Source organism: Ailuropoda melanoleuca, chromosome 20 (genome assembly GCF_002007445.2).
Source record: "Ailuropoda melanoleuca isolate Jingjing chromosome 20, ASM200744v2, whole genome shotgun sequence".
Taxonomy (NCBI): domain Eukaryota; kingdom Metazoa; phylum Chordata; class Mammalia; order Carnivora; family Ursidae; genus Ailuropoda; species Ailuropoda melanoleuca.
The window spans coordinates 9,497,592-9,516,761 of NC_048237.1; the positions used below are offsets into that span (position 1 = coordinate 9,497,592).

General features: G+C 36.1%; 1 protein-coding gene across 12 annotated transcripts in view; it reads right to left on the reverse strand.

Moving 5' to 3' along the window:
- The window catches only part of HEATR5A (HEAT repeat containing 5A), a 119,397-nt gene that overhangs the window by 19,811 nt on the left and 80,416 nt on the right, over positions 1-19,170 (reverse strand). For all 12 annotated transcript variants that reach the window (XM_034648514.1, XM_019798947.2, XM_002918513.4 and 9 more), the window contains 8 exons: positions 16,906-17,044; positions 14,249-14,428; positions 11,353-11,592; positions 9,458-9,639; positions 8,035-8,103; positions 5,780-5,959; positions 3,381-3,603; positions 1,657-1,905 (listed from right to left, as the gene is read on the reverse strand). In XM_034648514.1, coding sequence (XP_034504405.1) covers positions 1,657-1,905; positions 3,381-3,603; positions 5,780-5,959; positions 8,035-8,103; positions 9,458-9,639; positions 11,353-11,592; positions 14,249-14,428; positions 16,906-17,044 — 1,462 coding nt within the window. The remainder of the gene's footprint in view (positions 1-1,656; positions 1,906-3,380; positions 3,604-5,779; positions 5,960-8,034; positions 8,104-9,457; positions 9,640-11,352; positions 11,593-14,248; positions 14,429-16,905; positions 17,045-19,170) is intronic.

Here is a 19,170-nt window from a genome sequence, read left to right on the forward strand (position 1 = left end):
CTTCGGCTCAGGTCACGATCCCAATGTCCTGGGATTGAGCCCCGCATCGGGCTCCCTGCTCGGGGAGGAGCCCGCTTCTCCCTCTCCAACTCCCCACTGCTTGTGTTCCCTCTCTCACTGCCTCTTGCTGTCAAGTAAATAAATAAAATCTTTAAAAAATATATATATATTTTTTTAAAAGTAGGACCGATGCAGGGCTTGAACTCATGACCCTGAGATTAAGAGCTGCATGCTCTACCAACTGAGCCAGCCAGGTGCCCCAATATGTAGTTTTATAACTTTATTCTTACTTAAATTTATTGAGTGATTATCATGGATCAAGCACTGCATCTTCACATATACCATTTCATTTCATTCTCACAATACCTGAGGAAGTAGGTACGTTTTTTTTTTTTTTTTAGATTTTTATTTTTAAGTAATCTTTACACCCAACATGGGGCTCGAACTTACAACCCTGAGATCAAGAGTTGCATGCTCCATAGTATTATTAACACTTTTTGACAGGGAGATGAGCACATACAGCTTAAGTTATTTAATTTGCTCAAGGTCAGTTACAGCGGGGTATATGAAGAATCTAAAATAAGGTAGAGTCATATTGCACAGCTTATGCTCATAGTAACTGCCATCCTTTAATCTGTAAGTTTGTTTTTAAAAAGCTCTTTTCTCAAGGTAAATGGAAACAAAATTTTCATATGCCCAAGAATATAGAAAATGTGGTCATGTCTGGCCTGAGAAAGAGTAACAGAAGTTCTATGAACCATAAACCTTAATTTAATCATTTATCTTTGTAACCCTTATATTTCATTTAATCAATAATTTCTTTATAGGTAATGCTCTAATGGGTTGTTTTCCAAGAACCAGATAAAATATGAAAAACATTTCTTTCATTTATTCTAGAAACTCACTCTATTTTAGTTAGAAAGATATTTTACTTTAAAAATGAAGTTCCAGGAAAGCCAAAGAATGGGTTAAACTTGATAACCTAAAAATCTCATCTCTTTGACCTTCAATATTTGCTTGCAATTTTGTACCTTTGAGTATTTTTTTTTTTTTTTTAAAGATTTTATTTATTTATTTGACAGAGATAGAGACAGCCAGCGAGAGAGGGCACACAAGCAGGGGGAGTGGGAGAGGAAGAAGCAGGCTCATAGTGGAAGAGCCTGATGTGGGGCTCAATCCCATAACGCCAGGATCACGCCCTGAGCCGAAGGCAGACGTTTAACCGCTGTGCCACTCAGGCGCCCCTTTGAGTATACTTTCTTGAACCTTGCAATCCTTGAGAACGCAGGTAGGAGGTGGGGGGGGGCATACAGGTGAACCCCCCAGTATATTGGTATTTTTTAATATATAGAGAAAGAAATTTTAAAAATTTATAGACACCGCATGAATCTTTTAAAAATTGTGTGGAAAAAAAAAACTAGGATTATCTTACAATTTCTATATTTCATTCAACATGATGCTGAAGCCAGCTTGTAATGGGATTCCAGACTTACTGAAATCTGCAATTTTGTAAAATGTATACAAGTTTACTGAGTTACATCAAGTTTATCACTAACACCTAACAAAGATGAGATAATAACCACCAAGAGCTGATAGGCAGTAAGGCACAATTCAAGAAAAACTCTGGGTTGGAAGCTTGTTAGTTCTTTTACTGACCTAAAATAAGATGGAATCTATCAGTGCAGACATCCTCAGGGGACTTTACCGTAGACCCAGATGATGAACCCTGACACATGGAAGTTGGTGTGACAGGTCTTGAGAGATGAGATGCTCCTTCATCCGGGTCAGCAACAACGAAGCCTGTGCTGGTGAGCCACAATGCTGTAGCATGCAGGATAAGCGCCCAGGAGTTATAATAATGCAATTTTGCATTTTCACTAGTCTCTGCTGTATAGAAAGCACCACCTACAAAAAAGCAGAAACAGTTTCAGGAGGAATAAAAGAGATTAGCTCTCACTACATTTTCTTTCTTCTGTGTTACAAGGTAACAGACCATTCCCATCATCCCAAAAGTTCCTTTAAGGAATTTATGTGATGTGTGTTTGGAACAAATACTGATACCCATTTACCTACTTACAAGATTAACATTAACATTTTGCCTTTCTTAAATCACTTATTGGGGAAAAAAAAAACCCTAAAACTTTGTTATACCATTAATTCTTATCCCTCCTTCTGTAACCGCTTTCCTCAAGTCAGTGTGACTCACTCCCACAATAGATGTTTGTATTCATAATAGAGGTTTCACAATAAATGTTTGTATTCATAAATAATAGGTGCTGTTTTGTGCTTAACTTTACTTAAACTGCACCATATCGTATGTAGCCTTTTTGAACTTGTGTTTTTTCACCTAACTTTATGTTTTTGAGATTTACTTATGTTGATTTGTATCTCTCATTCACTAGTAGTTGACATACTAGGCCAATAAACCAGTTTATTCCCATTTTGATGCTACTGAAAAGTACCAATGAACACTCCTATCTCTCTGTGTATAATTCCAGTTAAAATTCTAATAGAAGTTGGCAGGCTGACCTGAAATTCATATCAAAGAAGAAAAAAAATGGCATTTTGGAAAAGCATGAAGAACAAAAGTGGCTACCAAATATCCAAACCATAAAATGCAGATTAGTAACTGACTACAAAATTAGATGCCTATCCCATTCCACACACACAAAATCTAGCTGCACTAAAGCCCAAATTGTAAAGTACAAAACTGTAATGCTTCTAGATCTTTATGATCTTAAAAATAAACAACAACAACAACAACAACTTATCAGGTATTATACAAAACCACAAACCATAAAGGACTGATTACACTAATTTTAGAAAGATAAAAGAAGAAGCTAAAGACTTGGGTGACACAAAATCATGAAGAATAATACTAAAACTAGATAAGGGATTAACAAATCAATAAAATCATGACAAATACCAAGCAGAAAATCGACAAGGTTATGGCTAGGTGACTTATGGAAGAAGAAACTTAGCCCATAAACCTATGAAAAATATCTTCAATCAACAAAATAACAAAATAAAACAATGAAAAACTATTTCATATCCACCTAATGGACAGAAATTATTAAGTATGACAACATATAATGGTAGAAGATCTAGTGAAACAGAAACATGCTGTTGGTGGGCATATAAATTGTTACAACTGCTTTGGAGAGCAATTTGGTGGTACCTCGTGAGGTAAAATGTGCATGCCTCATTACCTAGCTGGTCAACTTCAGGGTATCTACCCTGAAGCAATTCTCACATGCTTATTCTATAAATGGAAATTACCATGGGGAAAATGTTTCAGCTAAACATTACTTGCTAAAGGATAAATTTTGAAAAGTTACTGTCACTCTAGGAAGTATGTACATATTTTACAAACCCCTTACCTTCAACAGGAAGTTGGGAGGCAAATTCTGAAGGCAACGTTAAGAGAGCAAAATCCTGAAGCGCGGCAAGCCAGAGCCTACTCAGTGTGCCCAGGTCTGTGTGGACTAAGTCAAGCAGTCCGTCGGACGAATATGACCCATTTCTGGCACTCTCTTCTGAACAGGTGGTAGTCTTCAAAGGTTGTCTGTGGCTTTTATGTCTTTCTACAGCAATTATGTAGACCTGTTACAGGGTTAATTTGTAAATTGGAAGATCTTGCACCCATTAATAAGGTGCTATAATATTTTTATCTCGCCAATGAGACAGACCTTACCTTTAAGCATACTGGACTTCAAAGGCACTCTGATACCAAGAAGGTATCATGTAACCACACATACCAACTGGGGTAGAGAGATCCAAAAATATTCCCTTCAATAAGATGCATTGTGGATAGCAAATACTTGACAAATATGTTACCATTCTGCAGTTTTATATCCCTGACAGCTATAATTAAATGATCACAACATTCTTCTCAATAGCCCTTTTATCTACCTCAACATATGACTTCAGGCACCCATTTCTGAACTGCAATAAGCTCAAATATGGAAAATATTTTCTTTCCAAGTTACTACCAAATCTCTACAAAAAGTTTACATAAATAGATTGAACATGGACTGTTTATAGGACTATAGTATGTGGAAGTATTCAACACAGGATATAGCATGTACTACCTTTCTATCTATAAGCCTAAAATCCAAAAAGCACTGAAAAGTAATTATAATCTGGTGGCAAACTTGACTGAATTTATACAAGGCCATTTTTAGTCTCTATTCAACATAGTGTGAATATTCAAACATTTTACTACAGATAATATTAATGTGCTTAATTATAGATTCGATGGTATTGCCTCAATATCCTGGAGGGATACATGGAATATGTACTGTATTACTTTTCAAAAATTCCCCAGGGATGCCTGGGTGGCACAGCGATTAAGCGTCTGCCTTCGGCTCAGGGCGTGATCCCGGTGTTCTGGGATCGAGCCCCACATCAGGCTCCTCTGCTATGAGCCTGCTTCTTCCTCTCCCACTCCCCCTGCTTGTGTTCCCTCTCTTGCTGGCTGTCTCTATCTCTGTCAAATAAATAAAATCTTTAAAAAAAAAAATTCCCCAAATTCTGAATTCTAAATAAATCTGGCTCCAAGGATTTTTAGATAGCAGATTACGGACCTCAATTACACACAACCTATTGGTCAGTCATTATTTTTACTGAAGAGAAAATGGGAGGTAATGGGTAGAAGCAAGAGCCCAGGGATTCAAATTATTATAACACTACATAAGTAGAGAATTATTTATAAAATAGTTACAGAGATTAGAAGACTTGTTTGCTCTACTAAAAGCAAATATTTAAAACCATACAAAGTTGACTATTAAAGATCATTAGTTACAGCTTACTAAATCTAGGCAGAACTACTTTCTAACCAAGGTTTGTCAAACCTAAATAATGACAAAAATAGAAAGACTCCAATCTTCAGGTTTTAATTTGCTTTAATGGAGGAAATGGCTTCTTACATATTGGTTAATCCTCTCAGTTGCAATCTGAAACTATATATCTTCATTAAAATGATATATGAACTAAGATTGGCCAAGTGTGGGAACTGCTGAAGCCCCAATAGTGGGTATATATGAGTGCATTATATTACTCTATCTACTTTCATATATGCTCACACATTCTCAATGTAAACTTAAAAATTATATATCTTTCTTCCTGATTAGAAAAGTAGATAGGGGCGCCTGGGTGGCACAGCGGTTAAGCGTCTGCCTTCGGCTCAGGGCGTGATCCCGGCGTTCTGGGATCGAGCCCCACATCAGGCTCCTCTGCTAGGAGCCTGCTTCTTCCTCTCCCACTCCCCCTGCTTGTGTTCCCTCTCTCGCTGGCTGTCTCTATCTCTGTCAACTAAATAAATAAAATCTTAAAAAAAAAAAAAGTAAAGTTAATCATTTCCCTATAATATTTTATTAATTTTGGAAAAGAAAATTACTATTATTTAATATTCAAAAGCCATTCTATGAAAGAACACTAAAAAAACCACTAAGATATGTGTACAGAATTGATACAAGCAAACCCACATTTCCAAAATTCAGATTTCAATAAAAGTTGATTTCTCGTTATTTAGTCTCTCTGGCTCATGGCTGCCCCTGCTGAAAGTAGCAGATAACAGACAGTAAAGAATATTACAGAATGCTTGGCTAAAAAAAAAAAAAAAAGAAATCAATGAGCATATAAAGAATCTCATGTTGAAAATATTTTGTTAACCTTAAAAATGGACTTAGTTGTGTTTTAAATAGTTAATTTCAGTTTATAGCCTATGGTGTTTGTTAACAATTTCTACAATTCCAGTTATAAATGTAGAAGCACTAACCTCTGCCCAGGCTTTCAGCACAGCTAAGATCTCCATGGTAGAAGCACTTTCATTATATAAGTGACTCAGAGCCTCTTTTCCAGCCTGTATTTTTGTTAATGAGGAAACAAGCAACTGATGAACTCTTCGGAGATCATTAAGGTCACTTACAACTCCACTTGCAATCCAGGCACTGCAAACCTGGTTTTTAAGAAAATCAAAAGTTACATATAAAAATTATAGACACCTCCTCTGTGAGCTCAGCAGAGCTAACCATATCTCAGGAATCTAGACACTGAAATCATCTTGCTATCAGGAAACCCAATGGATGCTGCTGATAATGCCAGTCAAACGGCAGCATTTCAAGAGTGAACAAAGTCTAATTAAGGTTGAAGCAAGGAAACCAGTGCTAATAAGTATATAAATCAAAGAATTTCAGATGTTATTAATATGGAAAAATGAAGCCATGAAAGGTATCACTTTCATAAATGTTTGGAATAACATTTGAATTAAATCTTCAATCTTGATTATTTCATCTTACTATTTTAAAAGCAGAGGTTGTGTGGTTGATTACTGTTAACTGTTGAAAGAAAAAGAACTTAACATTTAAAACACCAATGAAGATTTTATTTTGAAAATAAGATATTGAAAGTATTTTAAAACAAAACATCATTAATAATTCTCCAATGCAGTTTGCTCAATTATCAGAGGCTGTCTGGTTTTCTTGGATGTCACAGTATTTCTCTTTTTCTAGAGAAAATTAATTTTTCCTCTTCCATCTATTTCTTCAGTTCCTGTCTCATTTCACAGGATTTTAATGGCTTAAAGCAAGAACACAAATAATGAAGTGATAATAATCAGAGACTCAGCAAAACATTATTTATTTGAGAGAGAGAAAGAGAGAAAGCAAGAGAGAGTGCGGGCGGGGGAGGGGAAGAGGGGGAGAGTCTTAAGTAGACTCCACGCAGAGTATGGAGGCCAAAGTGTGGCCCAATCTCACAACCCTGAGATCATAACTGGAGCCAAAACCAAGAGCTGGATGCTTAATGAAGTGTGCCACCCAGGTGCCCTCGGTACAACATTTAATACAGCTCTTTGAATATTCACGGTACCAAACATATCCTAAATACAAATGAATAAAAGAAAGTTGAAAGAATGGACTAAATTTAGTTTATTCCATTATGTTTATAAATCACTTCAATTCAAGCCAGCTCTGCTTTTAATTATTGCAGGTCATCTAGGGCTGCATATTGAGTGTCTGACAATCATTCCTAGAAAAGTTAACTTTACAATGATATATTATAATGGCTCTTAGGGCATCTGGGTGGCTCAGTGGATTAAGCTTCTGACTTCAGCTCAGGTCATGATCTCAGGGTCCTGGGATTGAGCCCCAAGTAGGGCTCACCATTAAATGGGGAGTCTGTTTCTCCATCTCCCTCTGCCGTCCCTCCCCGCCATTCATGCTCACTTGTGCTCTTTTTCTCTCAAATAAAATTTTAAAAAACAAGACAAAAAATATATATATAATAATGGCTTAGATACATGAAAAAATGCTCAGTCTCACTTGAAACATAAATTTGAAACTATTCTAAGATACCCTAACCCCATCACATAGAACAAAAACCTAAAAGTTTGACAACTAACAGTGTTAAGACTGGGGGACAACAGGTATTTGCATACAGTGCTGGGAGTAGTTTAAATTGGTAAACCCCAACAATATATTCTTCAAACCAGCAACTCAATCTTGCAGAGTTTACCTCACAGATACACCTGTACCCAGTAAAGTGACCTGTTTGGAAAGTCATTTACTGCAGCAATATTTGTAACAGCAAAAAATGAAAAAAACCCATATATCCATCACTGGTTAAATAAATTATGACATATTCAACAATGGATCACCATGCAGTTACACGAAAGGAAGGAGAATTCTTTCTTAATTTAAAAAGTAAAGGAAAAGGAGCAGCTGAGATTAATGGTTAGACAACTACAATGTAGAACCCTTGGTATCAAATATTAACTGGAGATTGCCTCCTAAGAGAGGGTTTTACTTCTCTAACTTTATTTATTTATTTATAAAGATTTTATTTATTTGAGAGAGAGAGAGACTGAGAGAACAAGTGGGAGGAGGGGCAGAGGGAGAAGCAGACTCCCTGTGGAGCAGGGAGCCCAACGCTGGACTCGATCCCAGGACCCTGGGATCATGACCTGAGTGGAAGACAGATGCTAAACTGACTGAGCCACCCAGGTGTCCAGTCTTTGTCCTTTTAACCATTTACCTGACATGCTTTGGCAATGACATCAGGTGGTGTCTCTGAAGTGAAGGCTGGCCTAAGTGCTGCTCCTACCTGGCAACAAATGATATGAAATATCAAGCATCAATAAGAAAGACAACACAAACTCTTTCTCTTTTTAATATTATTTTAAAATTGTTTATAATAGGTATTCCAGACACCTGTTGTTTCTGCCTGTCCAGTACATCTTCTTTTAGATAAGAGCACCTCCATTTTGAGAGAGAACCTTCTCTCTCACCCACTCTTTGCCCGTGTTGTTGCTACGGAGATGAGAGCACTGCCTGACTCCAGGGACCCAAGTGGGGGTAATAAAAGGTCTCCTGAAGACGTTTGCTGGGAGTACTGGGACAGAAACACTGTCTCTTTTTAAGACAGGGTGCTAAGAGAGCCACCTGGAGAAAGAGCAAACCTGAGAATAAAGCCAGTGCAGAAGAAAGCAGAACCAACTGAGATTCTTGAAAACAACTTTCCTTTCCAGCTTAAGTGAGCTGTAATCATATTTCTAACATTTGTAATTTTTTTTTTTTAAGCAAGTTCTACACCCAATGTGGGGCTTGAACTCACGATTCTGAGATCAAGAGTCCCATGCTCTACGCACTGAGCACCCCTCATTTACAATTTTATGAGGGCTAAAAATAGGAGAGCTCCCCTTAAGTTGAACTGTAATATTTCATTCTAATACGGTAGTTCTATGTAACTCCTATCCCTTCCTTTTGGTTTCTCCCAGAGCATACATGGGCGTTTCCTGCTGGGAAGATTTGATGGAGACAGCAGCTAACTGGTGAACTGCTCCTGTCTCCCTAACTACGACCCAACAGAAGCTGGCTCTGAATCGTAAGGAGAGGTAGGGAAGGATGAATGCTGCTGGAGGATTACATGGGATGTGTGTGATGGAATATGCGATGATTCTATTATCTTCCTTGTTCTTCCTACATTGCTCAATGCAACCAGTGAAACAGCAGTTAAAAAGATTACAGAACCAGTAATAGGAGCCTGAATTCTTGTCTAAGCTGAGAGAAAAAAAAGGAGGTTACATTTATTCCAGGAGTGATGATTTGAAGATAAAACATGCACATAACCCAAATGAAATACTTAATGATTCTGTGTTAAGAATACTCAGATATTTTGTAAAGAATTTAATTAGCAATGTCCTTTATCCCCCCCAAATTACCAGAAGGTTTTAATTATTAACCTGTAACCTTACAAAAGACCTGTTTTATGTACCACTTCGCTTTCACTTGAAGATTTCTTCTTCAAACATATTTTTCTATATACTGATTATACTGGTGATATATTAGCAGAGACATATACTCATTTACATATTAAAAAATGACATGCCAATTAGTTTCACAGACTTTTTATCCCCCTTTTTATTTAAAAATAAAGCTCTCTAACAGAAAGTGCTTACATTGGCTTGATACTGTTCCAGAATCACATGACCTGGAAACTCTGGTTCTGGAATAGATGCAAATTGCCGAATAACAACTAACAGTGTTTCAAGGCCAGAAAGACGGAGCTGGTCACTGTGATCCGTGGCAGCCATAAAAGCCATGCGAATTAAGTCGGCAAGATGCAGCACCAAAAAGTCATCTACAAGATTAAAAAAATCTTATCAAGGAAAAGCGTTATGCTGGAGCTAAGATTTACGTTAAACGATCATTTCTCCTCCTTATAATTTCAGACTTTTCTAGACTTTCTTTAAATACCTCTGATTTGATTTACTGTTTCATTGTACTGTTTGTTAAATACAGACTTTAAAGCTGGATTTGCTGCACTACTGCAAATAATCACACACAAAAATCTCCCAAGGCAAACAATTACACAGCTATTCAAAAACCAAAGACAAAATTAGCATCCTTTAAGAGAGTGCTAAAAGTACCTTCAATAAAAACTTTTTTCAGACTTTCTGGTAAAAGTACATTAGAAGGTATTTAGGAAACTTTGGGTGTTGATGAATTAAGCACTAATTAAATAGCAAAACAATAATTATGTCAAGTTGAAGCTGAAAGATAAAAACATAGTTTTATGTGGTTCTTTATGTGGACCAGATTATGTTATTTCTGTATGTCTTAGCACACATACAAATGATAGGAATTAAAAAAAATGTAGCTATAAAATTATAAATGAGAATTCCTTTCATTCCTATGAATGAATTCTTTGGTATAATAATTCTACTTGGGAGAGACATAGGACAATCACAACAATATTCCAACAATAAAATGTTTAGGGGTACAACTAACCTTTACTTAAAATATACCTGGGTCTAATTTTAATAAAAATGCTATACGTCACAATGAAGCAACAACTCATCTTAGTAAGTGCCAATTACAATTTTAATTGGGAAGAAAGGAATCAGTAAACATCGATGAAACACTAATTTTATACCTATCAGTATCTAGAATGGCGCTCATCACAAATAAAGAGACTCAATAAACACCTGCTTGAAAAATCATTAAAAGAGAGATACCTAATTCAAATTCCCACTTTGGCCATAGCAACATTTTGATATATAATTCTTTTGTCTGATAAAAAATATACCTATGGCATTTGGATATGTGCACTGTGTCTTTGAACATAATGTGCTTAAGTGAATTTTGAAAATTAGACATCAAACTGTAGTATGTACCCATACCCCCTTTAGGTACAAAAAATAAAACTGAACAATAAAAGGTCAAAATGGCCTTGCAAGCAGGTTTACTTTACACTGTGATAGGCTCTAATGTTTTCCTGGGTAATATTCATGAAACCAAAATCATCTATAAGCAAAATTACTCTAAGTTGTAATTCAGAAAATAAATTTTGGGAGTAAGCTAATGCATGTGCTACTTTCCAAGAACGGGATTATTTTCTACAAACTTAAATCATGGGGCGCCTGGGTGGCACGGTGGTTAAGCGTCTGCCTTCGGCTCAGGGCGTGATCCCTGCGTTAGGGGATCGAGCCCCACATCAGGCTCCTCTGCTGGGAGCCTGCTTCTTCCTCTCCCACTCCCCCTGCTTGTGTTCCCTCTTCTCGCTGGCTGTCTCTATCTCTGTCAAATAAATAAATAAAATCCTTAAAAAAAAATAAAAAAAATAAATCATGCACAAGTCCATTAAACAAAAATGAAATTTAATTAAAAATGTGTATAAACATTAAAGCTATGCTAGCTTTATAGCTTATACAAATATTACAGTCAAATTTCATAACTGATTTGGAAGAATACAAACTACTTTCTAGTTTTACTTCTTAAATTAATATTAAAAACATAAGCAGACAACATTTCTATGTATATCCTTTGGTCTTTTCATTTTTATGCCACTTACTTCTTGAATCCCTTTTTCTCATTTCTTGTGCTAAAGCAATGTCGAAATGTGCGCTGTGTGTGTTCTCACACTGGTTAATTATCCTACAGACGCATTCGGCAGCAAAGACTCTAGTAGCCCAACGGGGATTGGTAAATGGATATGATTTGTCATCATTTCTAGTGGTCAGAACTGAGGCATCATCTCCTTTATCTCCTTCCTCTTCTTGCATTGTATCCACACAAGTTACAGTTGTAAAATCTTTTATCAAGAGAGAATACATGTAATTACAATTAAATGTAAGATACATTTATAAAGGAACACAAATGACTTCAAATTCATACTAGAATTGTTGTTGGTCAATCATCCATCTTTTTGTTTGTTTTTTTTTTTTAAAGATTTTATTTATTTATTTGACAGAGATAGAGACAGCCAGCGAGAGAGGGAACACAAGCAGGGGGAATGGGGGAGGAAGAAGCAGGCTCATAGCTGAAGAGCCTGACGTGGGGCTCGATCCCACAATGCCAGGATCACGCCCTGAGCCGAAGGCAGACGCTTAACCGCTGTGCCATCCGGGCGCCCCTCAATCATCCATCTTTAACAATGTACAATAAGCATGTAAAATGTAAAACGATCACATCTAATAACTACAGACAACAGTGGTATCTAAAGAAATGCTCTAAGAAACGTTTCAGGTCAAAATGACAAAGTTGTTCGATTATATTCAAAGTGAAAAACCAAACATGATGCTACAGACAGGATACTAAATACTAGGATAATTATCAGTCCCCTGTATGTAGACAGTTATGCTTAAGTAAGCTCAACATTCTCTGGTATGGAGCAGGTGGATTGCACTAGGGAGACGGTTTTAACAGTAGAGTCTTGAACAGGTTTAAGGTTACTGAACCCATCGAAAATGTCTGAAAATATTTTTCTTAGGATAGACCCATTGGTGTCATTTATAGTCTCATATTGGCATATTGGCCAGAGCCAGTGAGGAGTGAATCATTATCATTTTTTTAGACAGAGGGAGAGCGAGAGATGGGGAGGGGCAGAGGGAGAGAGAGAGAATCCCAAGCAGGTTCTATGCTCAGTCAGCAGCACAGAGCCCAGTGAAGGGCTGGAGCTCAGGACCCTGAGATTATGACCTGAACCGAAATCAAGAGTTGGATGCTCAACACACTGAGCCGGCCAGGTGCCCCATTTCCTCTTTGTATTAACTGTTAACTTAATAACTCTGGTTAACTCGACTTAAAATGGAACTAATGTTATAAAAAAGCAACATTTTTTCTCTTAAATTACCTTGTATATCAATATATTTTAAATGTGTTATAAAAGCAAAGATGTCACAAAATTATGCCAAAGTCCTGTCTTAAGACTAAGATAATAAGCCAACAAAGACTGAAATGCATGTTTTCCTAAGAATGGATACAGCTGAACTACAAAGGATAAAGAACAAATGGTGAAATAAAATTGAGCAAGTAAGCTCAAGGAATATGAATATAAAATTAAAGAAAAATAGGTGAGACACCAGAAAAGTGTAATCAACCTATCAAGGCACATATAGATTTTCTTTCAAAGAAGTCCTTGTAAGTTCTCAACTAGTGGATATAGAAGAGTCTTTTGACAAAGGTAAACATGTAGAACATAGTAGTTGAAAGAGGATATAAATCACTGGAAGGGAACAGGACCAAGGCAGACAGTGGTGAATATAAGGAAAAAAAAGTTTTTGGTTTTTTTTTTTAAATATTTTTCCTTTCACATAATTCAGACAACAAATTAAATTATAAGGCTTGAGTAACTGAGTTTAAGAGCTACTGAAATACGAAGCTTGATTTTATTATTTTATTTTAAAGATTTTATTTATTTATTTGAGAAAGAGAGAGAACGAGCGGGGGGGAGGAGCAGAGGGAGAGGGACAAGCAAACTGCGCTGAGCACAGAGCCAGATGCGGGGCTCGATCTCACAACCCTGAGGTCAGACTTGAGCAGAAATTAAGAGTGGCACACTTAACTGACTGAACCACCTAGGCACCCCAGAAGCTGAATTTTAAAGTAATGTAGGGAAAGGTCTGAATCCATCTGTGTGTGTCTTTGGGCAAATTACCTAACCTTTCCAAGTCTTGTTTTCTCTTGTGTAAAATGGAATAATACTGCTTATTCATTGGATGGTTAAAGGATTAAATCAGATAAAGTATGTATAGTACCTGGAACAGAACTGATCTGTCTCCTTTCTTCATCTCATTTATTTTCTCTCTTACTCCAAAGATACAAATTTGAAAGACTCTAATATACTTTCTCACTAACAATTACACTGACAAAGACAAAAGGGAAATAACAGTTTTCTAACCCTGTTTGAAATCAACATTATTGAGTGTATAGAAACTCGCTTGCTCAAAATGTTGCAACTTTTGATGATTTTTCTATTAAGCTGATTTGATGCAGTCCTTCAAATATTATACATATGGGGGAGCCTGGGTGGCTCAGTCAGTTAAGCATCTGCCTTCGACTCAGGTCATGATCCTGGGGTCTTGGGATCAAGCCCCATATTGGGCTCCTTCTCCCTCTGCAGCTCCCCCTGCATATGCTCTGTCAAATAAATAAAATCTTTTTTAAAAAAATTATAAGTACGAAAACAAACAACGGGGCTGCTCAAAGTCATGACATCACTTTTATAGTATAAATAACTAGTTTTTAGTTTGTTTTATACAGGAAGTCATAAAAGATAATCAGAAGAATAAAAAAACCCCACAGGCTTAAGTGTTAGATGTAAACACTAAAATCTTCATTTGAAAAAAGCAACAAGCAATTATAATTCAAATACTCAGACAAAATTGATGAACTGTCACCAGCAAACAATTTTATATATAATCTTTTCACTTTCAATTGTATTTCAAATGGTAACCACCAATACTTACCAGCTGATGCAGCAAGTACATCTTTACAAAGCTTTAACCAGAAGGAGAGCTTATCCACTGCCATAGATGTAAGCATATGATTTAAAGTCTCTTTGATATCATGGCATAACTTCTGATCCGTCTCTTTATCTAGTAAGGTCAATAATGCCCCTTCAAGGCCCACTTCTCTGATGTTAGCATCTGACAAGAAGAAAATCGATGATCTAAGTAATACAGAAAACAAAACTGCCATATGAGAAGCACACATTTTCAAAAGTCATTAAAACACTACATGCAAATATAATATTGCATTAAAACACTACATGCAAATATCTCATTGCAAAATAATAAAGCACCTCAAAGGAGAAACATAAGCCTTGGTCTAGCATCTACTTCCTCTAATTCTGGAAATGCCAAAAGAACAAACAAATTTTCTCTTGAAAATTTAACTTATATTTGACATTTCTTTTTTTTTATTAAGATCTTTTATTTATTTATTTGACAGAGATAGAGACAGCCAGCGAGAGAGGGAACACAAGCAGGAAGTGGGAGAGGAAGAAGCAGGCTCCCAGCAGAGGAGCCTGATGGTGGGGCTCGATTCCCTAACGCCGGGATCACGCCCTGAGCCGAAGGCAGACGCTTAACCGCTGTGCCACCCAGGCGCCCCTATATTTAGCATTTCTGAAAGCATTTAGATTATTTTTTTTAAAGATTTTTTTATTTATTCATTTGAGAGAGAGACAGAGACAGAGAGAGCACAAGCAGGGGGAGAGGCAGAGGGAAAGGGAGAAGCTCCCGTTGAGCTGGGAGCCTGAAATGGGGCTCGATCCTAGGACCTGGGATCATGACCTGAGCTGAAGGCAGATGATTAACCATCTGAGCCACTCAGGAGCCCCTGAAAGCATTTAGATTCTAAAAATTATGCTACTATTACCCTATTTTGAAAGAGAAATTATCTTTTAAAGACCAGAAGGAGGCATCACTGGGATAAAAGGTATAGCATAGGGAATATGTCAGTGGTATTATAATAGCATGGTATGGTAACAGATAAGAGCTACACTTGTGGTGAGCAAAGAATATATAAACTTGTTGAATCATGATGCTGTACACCTGAAACTAATTAACACTGTGTGTTAACTATACTTCAATTAAAAAAAAAAAGATCAGAAGGAGGCAGCAGGAATGTTTCCAATTAGGAGTCTAAAGAGATAGAACAACCAATGTAATGTTTGAGTCATGGCTGCATCCCAAATTTGGGTAGTAGTGAGGGAGGGTAGGAAGGAATCATAAAGGGTATTTTTTGGATAACTGGGGAACTTCATGTGAGAACTGCACATTTTATGATCACTGCTAAATCAGTGTTGATTTTGTTAAGTGTGGAAATGATGTCATGCAGAATATTATGTATTAGGGTGAGTTGTCATGATGTCTGCACCCTGCTTTCAGATGGTTTGGCAAAAGGTTTGCATCTGTGTATATATGGAAAGAGAGGAAGATATATAAAATGAGTGCCATAAAGATACTAAGTAGGTGAATGTATGTGCTCACTGCACATTTCTTTCAAGCTCTCCATTAGTTTGAAAAATTATAAAATTTTAAAAAGGGAATTATATAAACAAATTCTTTATTGTATTTTATTCACATAGCGAATTCAAGAATTCTGGGAACATATACCTGCATGTTTACACAATCAAAGCCAAAGCAAAAGATGCAGATAATTTCAGTGGTGAATATAAACTGAAGGTTACTTGGGCAGAGTATCTCACATGATTAAAAGATTAAAAGTTCTTTGGTTAAGGTAAGTCATCAATTGTTTTCAAATGAGTTCTGCAACCTGTTTGATGACTACTATACTAGTTCAACAATGTTGATTAACTCAAATCAGAGTTACAGTCTTAATATAATAAACTAAGGAGCACAGCGTGAGTGTAAAACACATTGTTCTGAGAGCTTTAGATACTGGAGAGCTTTGTGAAGTCTGAGACCTTCTAAAAGTGTGACAGCACTTTGGAAACTATATACATAAAAGAGTAAGTTATCACCGTTACTATTTTTGTAGGCTGGTTGAATTTGTATGCATATCTGGGTTACACACATAATTTTAAAATAAAGAGATACATACTTAAATCTTACCAGCTAAGAAATCCTTTAATTCAGCTCTAAAATAAAGAAGAGGCATAAAAACCCTCTAACCTGAAGAAGACTCATCTATGATAAGTTTTATTAAATGAGATTTCAGAGGAAGAAAGGCACCTATGGTAAATTACCTAAAGGCTAAATCCAACTTCAATTAATTGTTGTGAAAAAACTTGCTCTAAAATTTGAGAGGCTCTCAAATTCATTAACACGGATTATAAAACAGGTAACAGATCGCTAGGCTCCAATCCCAGATTTCTGGTTAAGCAGACTTGTGATGGGGCCCAATCATCTGCATTTCTAACAAGTTCTCAGTGAGGCGGATACTGGTAGTTCAGGGGCGTAACTTTGAAAACCATTGCTCTCAACCAGTAACATCAATGGTTGGAATAACAGAAACTGTTAGCAACTATCTCCTGTAGCAGGTTTAAGACATAATGTATTAACTTTCAAATTTCATTTAAAAAACTCATGTTTATATAGAAGATTTAAGATTAAAACAATCATTTGAGCTGGAGATAATACTGATAAAAAAGAATTACCTAGAGCCAACTCGTCTCTGCTATCCTTAGCAAGCATAACAGCATGTTCTGAAACTTCAGCTGCTTCTCTCTGTACAAGCTGACGTAAACAAGCCAGTACTGCTCTTCTCAATAGCAAATAGGGACTACAAAGATTCACCTGAAAAATACGATTTGGGAAATGAAAGAGCTGAAATTCTTGGTACCATTTACAATAAGTCTAATAGACATTCACTGGATCCTTCCTGATTCTGTCTAGCCCATCACTGTGCTAGATGCAGTTTATTAAATACACAGAAACTTCTTCAAACTATTCCAGTACATATTTTTTATTATAACTTAGACATAGCTTAAGGAGTAGCACGTGTACTTGATTATGCCAATATTCATAAACGAATCCAAGCAGAAGCCTCTTGAGTGTTAGAAGACACAAAGTTTATATGAGTAAATATAGTTTTGAGATAAAAGAAATACAATTGAAAATTTATTTGTATCTCATACATTTGCGCTCATGCAACATTATAATGTTTTATGATTATCTAAATAGAAATTTATATAAATCCATATAAGCAGTATAGCATACTGGTTAAAAGGGAGGCTCGAGTCAAACTGCCTCAGTTAGAGTCCCAGATCAACCACTTACTAGCTGTGTAACCTTGGGCAAATTATTTAACCTCTCCGTGCCTTAGTTTCCTTATTTGTAAAATGGAAATAACACTACCCCATATCACAGGGCTGTTGCAAAAGTAACACAAAGAAACATGCAAAAGGGCTTAGCACAGCACCTGGCAAATAGTGAGTGCTCAATAAATGTTAGTTATCATTAACTATTATTAACAGTCTCTATCAATAGTATTTTATTCATATGCCATACAGAGTAAGCAAATGCATTTTCAAATAAAGGCAGAAAAGAGTTTTACTCAGAAAACATATTCACCAAAAACACTCTATAGAGACACACATTATAGACAACAAATTTTACATATATATATATGTGTGTATATATATATATCTACTTATATACGGATGTGCATATATGTACATAGATGTGTACATATTTTAGAGATATAGAATATTTTTGCTCAAAATGACAGACTCAATACATATTCTTTTTACTTAGAAGTATCTGAACAGTGTAAATCTCAACAGGTTGTATCTAATGAAGTAAATGATTATGATTGTGATATACCTTAAATGAACAATTAAAACAAGTCAAAGGTTCTGGACACAAATTCTTACTCAGTGATTCATAAGTAGAATAAAGTATAGAGTTTTTGAAATTCGTTTTTTTCTAATTATGAAAGTAAACACCAGTTTTGTGTGGTTTATGATAATGAATATGTGTCTTACACTACTGATTTTCCAAGCAAAATGTGAGAAGAAACAGCATAGTTCTTACAGTGATCTTTATTTAGATCTGGTGTATGTGAGAAAGGACTGAAGTAGGTGAGTTTGTTGAAAAGAGCAGAGGATAAATTCGGAGAAAAAGAGTAGGTGGTGATAGCTGGTTTTTGATATATAAGAAATACATGCAAAGAGAGTGAAACCCTAAATTTTATCAGAAGCCAAAAGACAGAAAAGATTTGTGAATGCATCATCAGTGAAACATATGAATGGGAACTGCTTTATAAATATATTCTATTATACCCTCAAGTCATATCATGAACTCAAAAGTGGAAAGAGGAATGCCATTCACAAAGTCTCAAGTTAATGTCATTCCAGTCACATTAGAGAACCATTGTTAGAAACTAGTACATAGGATGAGAGAGGAGTTAAAATGAGAAAAGATTAAATTTATTCATGCCCAAAATTACAGCTGTATTTTACAACGATGACAAAAAAAAGCATTCTACAAGGCAATTTTAAAGAAAAATTAATGAATCTACTAGTTATTTTCACTGGAGTTTTACAAGCATATAATACAAGGCAGGTGCAGCGTTTATTCAGGCTGGTCAAACACTCTTTTAGAGAAAGCATGCTTAAAAGTACTCTTTACTCGTTTGGTAGAAAAAAGACTGAAGGCAGTCACACAAAGCAAAATGGAACACTTAGTATCTCCATGTCATTCTCCAGCATTTATATCGGGAAGAGGAATAGAGTGAGTTAAGGCAAACAAACCAAGCAGGCAAAATATAGAAACGAGTCAAACCATAATTACGATTCCTTTCTGAAATGAATATATAAATCAAAATGATGCAAAATTAAGTGCAAGGAGTGAGTGCACCAGCTGGAGAAGGTTAGGGAGGATTTGTTTACAGTGGTATTAAATAAACACCATGTAACATG